This window comes from Mya arenaria, chromosome 7, assembly GCF_026914265.1.
Source record: "Mya arenaria isolate MELC-2E11 chromosome 7, ASM2691426v1".
Lineage (NCBI taxonomy): Eukaryota > Metazoa > Mollusca > Bivalvia > Myida > Myidae > Mya > Mya arenaria.
In genome coordinates this window covers 21765677-21779171 of record NC_069128.1, presented here as the reverse complement: position 1 = coordinate 21779171, position 13495 = coordinate 21765677, and the positions used below count along the sequence as shown (strand labels likewise).

The window sequence follows — 13495 nt, the reverse complement described above, 5'->3', positions numbered from 1 at the left end:
CTATAATGGGAAAGAAACCAAAACACTTCGACGAACGCTATCATCAAGAGTAACTTCTCTTTTTTCTTATTTATAACAACATATAAGTGGGTGTGGTAAAAACTGTTAACAAGGCAAGGCTAACGTCATTTTAATAGTGCATTATGCGTTTCTTTGGTTGTTGAGATATATCAGTGAAATAGCAAATAGATTTCACTGTTTCAGACATTGAAAATATTACATTAGTATTCCACTGTTCTGAAAGTTTAGCCCGCTCTCACGTCCAAATCACACACGCACGCACGCACGCACGCGCGCGCGCGCGCGCACACACACGCACACACACACACACACACATATATATATATATATATATATATATATATATATATATATATATATATATATATATATATATATATATATATATATATATATATATATATATATATATATATATATGACGTCACAATGTACAATGTACCTTTTGGTTCCCACAAATACTTCCCTCCCAGGCTATACCGGTCTGGCATGAGGAGGTACCAGGAATAGTACACCATAGTACGGGACACAGCTCGGAGTAGTCAGTGTAGAATTGCTGAAAAAGGGCAATTCATTTGGCGATAAGAAATGTGATACATAAACCTGTTACAATTATGCACCAGTCAATTGTAACCATCCCCCCCCCCGGTCCGGGAAAAGCAAGGACCTTGGCTTTCGGTTCAGCCAAGCCCGGGTAAAATCTGCTGGCAAAATCCCCGCCAAATGCCCCTGCACCCCTGGGACCCTAGGTAAGGCCGATTTCCCGCTATTTTTAACAAGGTGAAAAAACACCGCATTCACTCGGCACTGCAAGGCCACCTGGAAGGTAAAAACATGGCCCATTTCCACGGCTATCCCTGGTTGCCCCCGGACCTTGGCGGTGTGCTTTCAATTGACTGGTGCATTAAGAATTCGAGAAATTTCGGGCAGCAGGGTTTAAACAATACTGGATCTATAGTTAGCAACATTTGAACTAGTTACGACTCAAAAGATAAGCTCTGCGCATTGTTTCTTACCCTGCATAAGTAGGACCCTGTTCCCATAAGGATCTCACATTGTACATCAGGATCATATACAAGCCCGGCTTCAAGCCCACTGTAAGAATCTAGGGCGCTGGAATCGTGACCCGCAGACAGGGTCAACAAGCAATTGTTACCGGAGCTGAAAATTATGTGCTAAGTGTGTTGTTTTATTTTTATTTTCATTTCAAAATTGGCAATACCATGAAAATCCGTTTATTAGATCATAAAACAAAAATCACTTAAGTGACACTCAAAATCGATACAAACACATGTATGAAAAGCATAAAATTTGAGCGATAAAACTTTAACTACTTACTAAATAATAAATTTATGGATTTTTTTTATTTCAGTTAACAAGATTGTAACCATGTATTTAATAGCTTAAAACGCAAAAATATTAATTGATTGGTGAATGCTAAACTATTTACTGTGATCTACTATAGTCTCATCAGGTAGAAATACATTTTTATGCACATTCCTTTCAAATGAAACTCGGTATCCTTCATTAGAACCTTTGTTTTCAACATTTATTCATCCATTTTTTAATATTAAAACAAAAGTTTTAATTGTGGTAAATCTTCCGTGGGAATAAGAGTGCATCTTTAACTTTTAATACAACATTTACAAAAGTGAACTTGCAATGTTTGCGTCATGTTTGGTGTAATATGAAGTTGAATTTAACGGACGAATTAGTTGAAATTACGTTTTTAAGGAGTATAAGTATTTGAACAATATGAAAATAATAATATTGTGTCAAAATGTTCTAAACTATCCAATTGAAAAATCTTTAAAAAATAAAATATTCATTAAACTAGTGTAAAATAGTGATTTGAATTCTTCCTCTGCTTCCAAATATATGCAAATATTATTTTTAACGTTGAAACAAACATAACAAAGCGATGTGACAGTTGGTTTGATAGAGGCAACCATTCTGGCACCCCAAACCATTCCTCATCTCCAAACACGTTAAAATGAAAAATATTTCTGGACCAAATCTGATCAAATATGTTTATTTTATTCAGTTTGCAGAGCTCTTTAAAACACTTACACAAATAAGACCAAATACGTGTATGCTAAGAAACTTCTATTTTTGAAGATGTAATTTGGATCGCAAAAGGCTATTTTGGATTGTGGACAATCATTAGCATTGCACATGATCTTAACGAACAAACTCTACAAACCTCGTACAAATATCAGCTAGATGTCAATATGACCTCGTACAGTTAATTAGTGTGTTAGTGACGTATTCATATTGTTTGGAAAATAATCTCATATAAACTTCACCACTTTCGCAAATAATACGAATGAAAGTTTAAAGTTTTTAATAAAATAATTAAGAGTTTCCTAAAAGTGTTCAGTTAAGCTATATTGCTAATTTAAAAGACAAATAAAAACTTGAATAGAACACATTACTTATTATCCGATCCAATTTTCTCCACAAAGCATATCATTTAAGGATAAGCTTTTTAGCAAATGTCTCACTTCATAACCTTACCTCTTAACAGAAAACGAAGCTTAACAAGAGAAGCCCATGTTTGCCATTAATTACTATTTAATGAATTAATGATAATACATGTGTGAACGTGTGATAGTAAACATTGTTTCACATGGTGTCACACGTGAACCACAACTTGATTTTATCTGAAATATTTCATAATAATGATACTACTACTACTGCTACTGTTACTGCTGCTGCTGCTGCTGCTGCTGCTGCTACTGCTACTGCTACTACTACTAATAATAATAACAATAATCATCATAACTTTTAAGGAGTGCCTCACCGATTTGAACAGGCTTTAGTGCCCAATAAAAAAATAGCAAAATGTAAAACCATTTGAACTGTTTCTGCATGAATCGTCATTGAGATCGTTTAAACAATATTAAAAAAATGATTGTTGTCAAAAACTCATTTTCGCTTACACGAAATCAACACCTTGATTTCAACGGCCGCATCGAGGTGTTTAACAAGTTTTACATGTCATTTGTAACACAACGTCATGGCAAATACAAACCTGTCCAACGTTGAAATATAGGTTTCAAACTGATCGACGCTGCACGAGGAAAATATCCAGTGGTTCACTGCACGTGAATCTGTCACCCCTCCCGTGCTTGGTGACATCACGTTTTTATCGTCTGCTGAACAAGTGTTTCCGTCCCCATCGTGGCTCGAACCGAGGCTGAAAGAAGGAGGGAAGTGTTAAAAGGATGTCCACAATTCTATGCATCGTAATCCTATAATAGAAGAATTTGAGAGAATTTCATGAGTGCAAAAAGAAACACTCAAATTTGACCAACATAATTTTACAACAAAGGTTTCATTGCTGTCTCTATTTCTTATATCCGATTAGACAGTGCTGATAAGACTCCAATCAGACAGCAGAATAGTCCTTGCGTACTTAACGGTAAGTATAAAATTGCTTGCGCACGACTATGCGCCGACTATGCGAAGAATTGCGTGAAGTATGAAGTCCATTGAATGAAGCATTGAAGGGTATATGAGTTATACGCCGCCTATACACACGAGTGTGTGAAGTACGACGTCCATTGAATGAAGGGTATATGAGTTATACGCCGACTATACACACGAGTGTGTGAAGTACGACGTCCATTGAATGAAGGGTATATGAGTTATACGCCGCCTATACACACGAGTGTGTGAAGTACGACGTCCATTGAATGAAGGGTATATGAGTTATACGCCGACTATACACACGAGTGTGTGAAGTACGACGTCCATTGAATGAAGGGTATATGAGTTATACGCCGACTATACACACGAGTGTGTGAAGTACGACGTCCATTGAATGAAGGGTATATGAGTTATACGCCGACTTTACACACGAGTGTGTGAAGTACGACGTCCATTGAATGAAGGGTATATGAGTTATACGCCGACTTTACACACGAGTGTGTGAAGTACGACGTCCATTGAATGAAGGGTATATGAGGTATACGCCGACTATACACACGAGTGTGTGAAGTACGACGTCCATTGAATGAAGGGTATATGAGGTATACGCCGACTATACACACGAGTGTGTGAAGTACGACGTCCATTGAATGAAGGGTATATGAGTTATACGCCGACTATACACACGAGTGTGTGAAGTACGACGTCCATTGAATGAAGGGTATAAGAGTTATACGCCGACTATACACACGATTGTGTGAAGTACGACGTCCATTGAATGAAGGGTATATGAGTTATACGCCGACTATACACACGATTGTGTGAAGTACGACGTCCATTGAATGAAGGGTATATGAGTTATACGCCGACTATACACACGAGTGTGTGAAGTACGACGTCCATTGAATGAAGGGTATATGAGTTATACGCCGACTATACACACGATTGTGTGAAGTACGACGTCCATTGAATGAAGGGTAAATGAGTTATACGCCGACTATACACACGATTGTGTGAAGTACGACGTCCATTGAATGAAGGGTATATGAGACATCAGCGCAATTAGCAGAAAATGCACGGAATGGGATTACCATGCCAAACATTCCTTAAGCTATGCCTTTAACATTGTTTCAATGGGCGGAAGATCTTTCCATCGCCTTGACAAATTGCGGACATGGAAATGGTATTTGACACCTAACGTCCTATGTGTCAACGGAGGTGGGTGGCTGGAAACGCGTTCTGCGCTCTCCATGGTTTGTGGAACGTAATTTTAACATCCTCCCATCTGTTGACGTGTTACGGTGCGGACGGACGGGTGGACAAAGCGACACCAATATATTCCCAAATTTCGTTCAGGGAGCATAGTGGTATAATTTACAAAATATACCCATAATTGGTTGGACTATAACTAGTTCAACATTTTCGCTTTGAAATCGTTGTACAACAAACATTATGATTAATGCATGTATAAGACGTCAATACATAGTTAACATGATTTATTTATTTCCACAGTTATCTGAAGGTACTAACACAATCGTACTGTTATCTCTTAAACTGACATTTTTACATGATGCTGTTATTTTATTTCTATTAAGTCTTGCTAATAGATTCAAATGCGTATGTACATTGAAAAAATGTATGTTGTACAACGTCTTTCATTAACAAAGTTAACAGTACAACTGACGTCTTGTTGTGATGTTAAACATGTTTTCATTCTGATGCTAATATAATAAGACTAAAATGCCTTACTTTCCTTGCATGCAGCGTGGGAGAAAGATTGACGTATGTGAAATGTGAACGTCATGATCAGTTTCTGAAGTAAGTAATGTTGTCGAAACTTATTCCTACGTAATGTTTTTGAAATGTGACATTTTTAAATAAACGATACATTAGTCCTCACGTGCAGTTTCTCAATCTGCTGTGACATTTTGACTTCTATATAAAAAGTCATCACAGACAATACGTCCGACTAAGACGTCACTTACTTGTGCCCAAGCTCGTGCGCTGCAGTAGCGGCCATTCCAGCGTCGAAGTGATCCTCGGAGATGCTGTTGGAGTAAGGTGAATTCAGATCACACGTTCCGCCAACCCACGCCAAACCTGCGGTATATCTGTGTTTAGCTTTCGGTTGTGTATCTAGAGTGTTCTAAAATTAGCCTATAATTCTGAAATATCCAATGTATGTAAAATAAAGAATCCTGTTCGTGACATCGCGGTGACTCATACCAAGCATCTTAAAATTGCCCAAGAAATCAACCATGAGATTAAGATTTGAATCTCGAAGGTTTTTTGTTTCATGATCAGTAACATGTCCATGTATAAAAAAAAAGATCCACGGAAGTTTAATTCATATACCGTTTTGTTTTTGTTTTGTTTGTTGTTGTTTTTTCAGGAGAAAACTGATGTATGTATTGAACGAAAAAAAGATGCGAGAACGTAAACTCGAATCCTGCGGGAAAAGGAAAAGGAATATCTAACTGATTCGTAACAAAAATAAAACTTCTATTTCATGGATTATGAGGAGACAAATGACGGGGGTAAAGATGCAGGACTGCAACAAAGAAATCTCGCTTGTTTTTTGTTTGGCAATATCAAGGGGACAGGAATTAAAGAGACCGCGATGTCACTACGAGAAAGGATGGTTTTGAGATGTGTACGTTTTTTGTTTCATTCTGCTTCGGAACAATAACAAATTAAACGCCAATTTTGACAACACATTCAAAACAAGTTTAATCCATATACCGTGTTAACTTCTTCAATATTTTTACCCGCATATGAAGATGAGCCTGATCGCACAAGGTCATATCCGGTGAATGCCATCGCGTGGTCGTATGCCGGAAGTTGAACAGTCTCGGCGGATAGCCAGTCTTTGAAAGCGTCCAGGGCGACGCCGGAGTCCACTTGATCCTTGCCACCGGAAACTGTGACCTTGTTGTCTTCCGTCCATGTGGACACTGAAGGGTCCTGGGCAAGTATACAGAAGCACATTCGACTTATAACTTATAAAATTAGTTTGAACGCGTTACCAAAACGACATCAATAATATGTTTCATGGTTTTATATCAACCGAAACTTTGCAAATAACTGTATCTTAATTAGTCCCTTTTTGGAGAATTGTATCTTACCGTTGCTATGAAAATTCCCGCAAAAACTATTTCTATGGAGATTGTGCTGCTGACAATACTCTGGTAACGAATATCAACCTGAAATTGGGAGATAGGTTTGTTAGAAATTGGAAGATGGGTTTTAAACAATGTGTTCTAATCTTTTTGTTTACGCATTTCACATGAATGCTAAAACGAAAACAGGGACAAGCATGTTTATAAAATAATTGTAAAAAATACACCAACTGAGTCAGTTATTGCAGACTACTGCAAAGTATTTCACTTAACTGTATATTTGAATTATTACTTTCCATTTTTCATAGAAGACAACTAACATCTCCAGCACTTTGCCCTTGTGAATCGTATTTGTAAGTAAACTTTAACAAAATTTCAGTCTCTGCAATTATAAACTATACATAAACTTTAATTTACGTCAAATCTTATCTACCTTTTAAATAAACTTTAATTCTTACCGCATTCAGTACAAATGCGTAGAATACTCGAATTTTCTCCAGGGCATCCACGTCCATGGCGCTGGCTGTGGTCGCCTCGCTTCGCTGGTACCAACTGAAAACGGACAAGTTAAAATATCGAAGCGACAAGCACTCCTTTTTCTTTTAGTTGTATATAAAATATCCAAGCGACCTGTACTTGTATTCAATGAAAAATACAAATTACAAATTAACGTGAAAAAGGAGGATAAAGACAAATAATGATCGGATATCACTTAAGTCGATAGATCTATTTCAACCGTTTATACTTTTTCATGATAAGTTTGCGAAATTTACGAAATTCGCATTCAGTACATTACAAATGCAATACAAATATATACACTACTTACAAATCATATATAGGGTAATCTGTTACTGGCAGAAACTCGAGTGTTTGCGGCACCACTGCACGCTTCTTCCGATTTGATGGCAGAAGGTGAAAACTTCTGGTCTGGTTCAATGGACGCTCGATACGAATATTTGGTTTTCCCGCTAGCAAAACGAAACGGGGCATATTGTTAAGGATAATATAGATCAATTGAAAATGACAACAGAAGCCTATGTTTTGGCAGATTTGCAATTTGCACAACGCATGTGCAAAGTATATTTAAACAAGTATTTTTTTTCTCTATTTAGTTATATATCCCCATCTTCTCGAAGTGCAAATATCAAGAGCGAAAGAAACGCTCTCATGACATGATATAAACCTACATCACTCCAAAACATAAATGACGTAAACGCAACGCCATTGGTCCAGGACGGTTTAAACGGTGACCGTATAAATATCCATATTGGGTCACTTGATTATATTGTTCCGAAATGGCGTCTGTTTTTCTATTTCGATGAATAAATGAAACATTTCCCATAAATCGATCAGTGTTAACATGTTGTCGACGTGATATATATATATACGTCACGGGGTTAGTAGGTGACCCGTTATGGGATAAACGGGGCGCAGGAAATCATATTCGCATTCGAGCTCCGGCACTTAAAATACCTGGATAAATAAAGTCCGCCATATAATCATAATTCACGTGCGTCTCAAAGATGACGTGGATGACATCATCAGTGACGTCACGATCGTCTGAATTTTCGCTGTCGTCTGGTTCAAGCATATAGCTGCTGTTATGGAATGTAAAACTGCCCCTCTACAATTAATAAATGGAAATAATTGGAATGGAAAGAGTCTTCCTGTCATGACGAAGGGATTCTACAGAGCCCATTTTTCAGTTGATATTGTGAGACCCTTGTACCTTAACTAGGATACGTTAAATATCACAGAAATGTAACCTTTATCATTATTGTGATATATTTCAATTAAATTCGAAAAAGGAAAAAAACGTTCTAGATATTTAGATATTGACATGAAGATTGAAATGTTATATGACGCACAAAAATACAAAGCAAACATACCACAAGATGTTTACACGAGTTGTTTCCCCTCTTCTCACATTCGAGCTCCACAGAGGCGCCACTTTGAAGATCCTGATACAGGGCCGTCGTCTAAAGTAAATAGGGTAATGTATACTGATTTATTTAAGCTCGATTTAATAAAGAGACCACTAAAAAGAATATCGAGTTCGTTTTATGTTTTATTTAGTCATAAGTTGAACTAATAAGTTTGTTTCATATTTCATTATTTTATTATATATTTTCTTGGATTGAACATAAGCAAGTATTTAACTTTAAAATAAATATAAGTAAATAAGATAAAAAAAGAAGAAGAGGTCATCGTTGACGTCTCCAACAAATTAAAGATGTTGGAAGTTATGACTAAGCATTCAGAACACCTCCGCCATTTCCCATCGAAAACAACCTCTGATGTATGCCGGTACATCAGTAGAATAGTAAGAATAGTTCGTATAAATAAATGATAGTATTGATTATTTGTGATATTCTAACGTGTATTTTGTATTTCTAAGTTTAAGATGGTGTACGTTTAAAAAGTGTATTATTACATGAATAATTAAGATTCCGAACAGTAAAGTCATTAAGTTTAACTGCATAATTGAAATTACTACGCGATCTACTTGCAGCGTAGTTAAATGTAAAGAATTCTGACATAGTAAACCGTCTATATACATCCTAAGTTGTTTTCGATGGAAATGGCCGAGGGGTTCTGAATGATGTCTAAGATCTTTAAATGAGGTCAAACGATTAACGAAACATGAAGCATTCTTTCATCCACGTATGAAAAAATACAGTGACCAGACCGTGCCATTGGTGTCAGGACATGAAGTGCTGGAGCTATACATGAGCGTGGAACATTCTTACCTTAAAACACATTAAAAGACAACGAAGTATTGTTCTTCCAGGTATTTAAAAGTTGTAAGTAGCGTAGACTAGGTTACCTCTGTCTACTTGCATTGTGTTAACGTTATAATATTTTATTTCAGTAAATGATGCGAAATTCTGCCTTCAAATTAAATGTTTCCATACTTTGTATTCTGTCGTGTATTCCCATTCCAACAAGGGACACAACTCGACATTGATAGAATCCTGAGTTTTGGGCCTACCTTTAATCATGTGTAAACTGTTTCCTGGCAACGTGTGTACCAAGCCCATGTCCATACCTCAACTTTTTTTTAACAAAACTGGCGAACTTTAAATTCAAATCAAAACATGATGACTATCTGCAATAAAATCACATACTCTTCGTGCCGGTAAATCCATTCGACGAATATCGCCATTACGTTGAACGTAAATAGGAACTTCCGGTCGGATATTATGGTTTCTATTCAGATGAATATTCACTTTTGACCCGGAAACAGAAATTTGAAGATCGGTCTTTTCCGGAAGTGGATCGATGACGTCACTTTCACGCTTGACTCGGTAGATCGTTGACGATAGTCGTGCGTACGTTGTACCTAGTGAAAAAACAAAAATATATATATTTATTATAAAGGATGTAGCTACCGTGAACCAGTGTCATTATGAAAGTATAGGAAGTAACTGCCATCTCCTCCTACGCAGTGTATATCTCAGAAGCTGGTTAATTAAGGCTTCGACAAAAATGAAATCTTTGACTCCAAAGTTTGTCTAGTAAGTAATACACAATTGTTAAAAATACCCATGGTACAATTATTTGGTTAATGCGCATGATTCGACTGATTGTTAAATATGTAATATTGTAATACTGTACACAGCCGTGTATTAATGGCCTGGCTTATCGCACATTGCTTTTTTGATATGCAGAAAAAAATATTTATCAAGTATTGCCAAAAAAGTGCTTCGCTTATGTGAGCACTATAGAGCAAAATGGAGGAAATGCAATGTGTGCGTTTTCTATTTTCCTTTTAATGAAGCAAATAGGTGGTCATTGAAGCAAATAGTCGGTCATTGAAGCAAATAGTCGGTCATTGAAGCAAATAGTCGGTCATTGAAGTAAATAGGCGGTCATTGAAGCAAATAGTCGGTCATTTGTTATTGTAGTTTACTTTGTTGATCTTTTGCCTGAGTTTATTGACTCATGTAATGCAGTATAAGATAGCAATGAACATGATAATGTTGGGGTGGGAGGGGGTACAGTTATGGCATTTTCAAAACCTTAAGGGTACCATTAACTATACAAGGAATACTACGAACACGAATGAGGTTTATAAGGCATCCGACATTAATTAATGAATGTCGTTAAATCCGAGTTCTACTTTTTAATAAATAAATGTTTACTAGAACCGAGCGTAGTCCAAATAAATGTACGGATTCTTTATACGAATTTTGGTTAGGGATTGGAAGAATCCCGCATAACACGTCTATTATTTTAGACTAGAACAAAGCGGTGACATCCAAACACACGCCCCCCCCCCCCCCCCCCCCGCCCACACCGCCGTTCTAAATGCGGTTTTTAAAAACACGTTTTTATTAAAAATAGTTACTACCTTGGTTTTGATTAAATTTCTGACAAAACCGGAGATTGGGGAGAGAGAGGCTTTATAGTTTCCCGCTGAACTGGCTATAGAACCAGGTTTGTATGTGTGGGTGGTGCTTGTATTTTGTCGCAAAATGAAGAAGGCGTTATTTAACTATATTCTAATTCGTGTAGGACCTGTTCCTGGTGGAAAACCGGAACTGCTGTCCGTTCTGAATAGCAAAGATGTGCTAGGATGGTGGGCGCACCCATGAGTGGGTGAAAGGCGAACACCAACCTTAACATTCCAACTCTTTTTCTTTCCATTTTAAATAACTCGAACACGCTGTACATGGCAAGTTAAAAGATGTATATACAATTATATATACATCTGAATTGTGTAGATAGATATTAAAACATTTCAATTATACGAGTAATATTCTTACCTATTCGTACTTTTTCATTGTCAGTCAATTGTAAACTAAAAATTTCAGTCCACAAAATTCCGAAAATGAGCGACCGACATAAATGAAACGTTAAAGTCATCCTGACAAATCCATTTGAATGATTTAAATCCCAGATTTATTTAGGTAGCTGATTTTTTCATATTCATGAAAGGATATTTTCTTTGCCGTAAAACAAACACTGCATTCTGAGGCCCTTTATGACTATTTGCAATATTTAATTGTAAGACGGAATTGTACAAACCTATTAATGGTAAAAAAATGCTTTAAGGAATCCTTCCCATTAATAATGAAGATCTCTGATGTACGTGAAGTAAGCGGCCTGGCGGCATGAAGTCAGCGGCTTAGCAGTATTTAATGTTGTTGCTGTTGTTGTTGTTGTTGTTGTTGTTTTGTTCTTTTTTCAACCTTTTCAACTAATTTGGATGTAAAATACACTTTGTATATTTTACGGCCAATAAGCATATCTGTGTTGTTATTATGGTCTGTTTTTTTATTTATCTCTCTCAGACAGGACGTAAACCTGGTAAGAGCTATTCTGGTTCTTTAACGTGCACCAGTGCATAGAATTGTCACCTGGGATCCCTGTTTATCGTGCACCAGTGTATAGCACCGTCACACAATACCCCTGTTAAACATGCACCAGTGTGAAGCGTCATTACACAGGACCTGTGTTTAACGTGCACCACTGTGTAGCACCGTCACACAGGACACGTGTTTAACGTACACCAGTGTGTAGCACCGTCACACGGGACCCCTGTTTAACGTGCACCAGTGTGTAGCATCATCACTGTTTAACGTTTTTTCCCCGGAAGACGCAGTCAAACTTAAGACCGCTCGAGGTATCTTACTCGACCCACAGACCCGCCACTCATGAAAACAAAAAATGCAAGAACGGTGTAAATAAGCCTGATATATACTACTCCTTTTGAAACTGTTATTGCCTAAAATAATGTATAATGCTATAAGGCAAACAATTTGAAGGGCGGGTCGAGGTTCCCGATAGAGGGGGATAATCATAAAAGCCCCATTGTTTTGATAAAAACTCGAAGCCTAAAACAAGTGTTATAATTACTAGAACTTATTTTACCTATTACTCTGATAGGTATCATTTGCGATACTCTAATAACACATTTTAAACGTCAATAATGGTAAACAAGCTTTACCTTAAGAGATCAAAATTTGCATAGCGAGACAAATTAATTGACCAATAGAAATTAAGATGAGTAATAAATAAAAAACTCCTGCTAGTTGACCCTCGACAACAAGCGATAACCTCGGTTTCTCGACAGAATAACAAAATACAAGTTAGATGTATTATATTAATTTACGATATCTTGAAATCAAACAAAATCAAAAGGAATTTAAGCGAACGGCCGTTTTTACCTATATTTCAATGACATTGATTTTTACAATTGCCGGGCCTCATAAGTGCTAAAATCTAGTTATTTTTTTCAAAGAGTCATTGTTTACTCATTGGCCTTGTTTCAAATATTCAACAAATGGCAGCAAATAAATGTCCTGGCTGTAATTATGACGATTTGGTCCAGTTTTATTCCTTTCTGTGAATAGCATTTACGCATAACGTTATTAAATATCTGTCTCTTTGAAAACTTTGTTTGCAAACTGTATTTTATTAAGTGTATTTTTATAATTGAATCGTTTATACAAACAAGCGTTCAAACACAGTTTGCCTTTTAAAGAACATACAAATAGCAACAAATCAAATAAACTACAACTTAAGTTAATGGGAAGTGAATACTCTCGAAAACGATTCTATTCGATTGATACATTCAAGTGTCAATTGTTGATCACCGAATTTCAAATCGCTTTCTTTAATATCATTTAACAACTGTTTAATGACAATCATAAAGAAAATAACCATTTACACTAATGAAACTAAGGCAATATTGTATTAACCTGTTATGAGTGTTTTTGTTGATTCCAAACTAGTTTCAGTTTGGTTTTAAGGGTTTCGGCGTTTTGAAAACCTGTTTCAAAAGATTTGCTTGAAGTAACAAACGAATGGTTTGGTGTTCAGTTTTCAACGGCATGTTGAGGCCTTTGCATTTAGCCATTATTTCTGAATATATTCAAAACACTGATACACTTGTTTTAACTAATTGATGTGTGAAC

General features: G+C 36.6%; 1 protein-coding gene across 1 annotated transcript in view; it reads right to left on the bottom strand.

Moving 5' to 3' along the window:
- Nucleotides 1-13495, bottom strand: part of LOC128241003 (mucin-19-like) — a 34097-nt gene that overhangs the window by 12070 nt on the left and 8532 nt on the right. The window contains exons 2-12 of the mRNA XM_052957989.1: nt 9701-9915; nt 8462-8551; nt 8046-8196; nt 7399-7540; nt 7031-7124; nt 6579-6656; nt 6222-6417; nt 5439-5553; nt 3056-3220; nt 1038-1182; nt 464-577 (exon numbers count right to left, since the gene is read on the bottom strand). Coding sequence (XP_052813949.1) covers nt 464-577; nt 1038-1182; nt 3056-3220; nt 5439-5553; nt 6222-6417; nt 6579-6656; nt 7031-7124; nt 7399-7540; nt 8046-8196; nt 8462-8551; nt 9701-9915 — 1505 coding nt within the window. The remainder of the gene's footprint in view (nt 1-463; nt 578-1037; nt 1183-3055; nt 3221-5438; nt 5554-6221; nt 6418-6578; nt 6657-7030; nt 7125-7398; nt 7541-8045; nt 8197-8461; nt 8552-9700; nt 9916-13495) is intronic.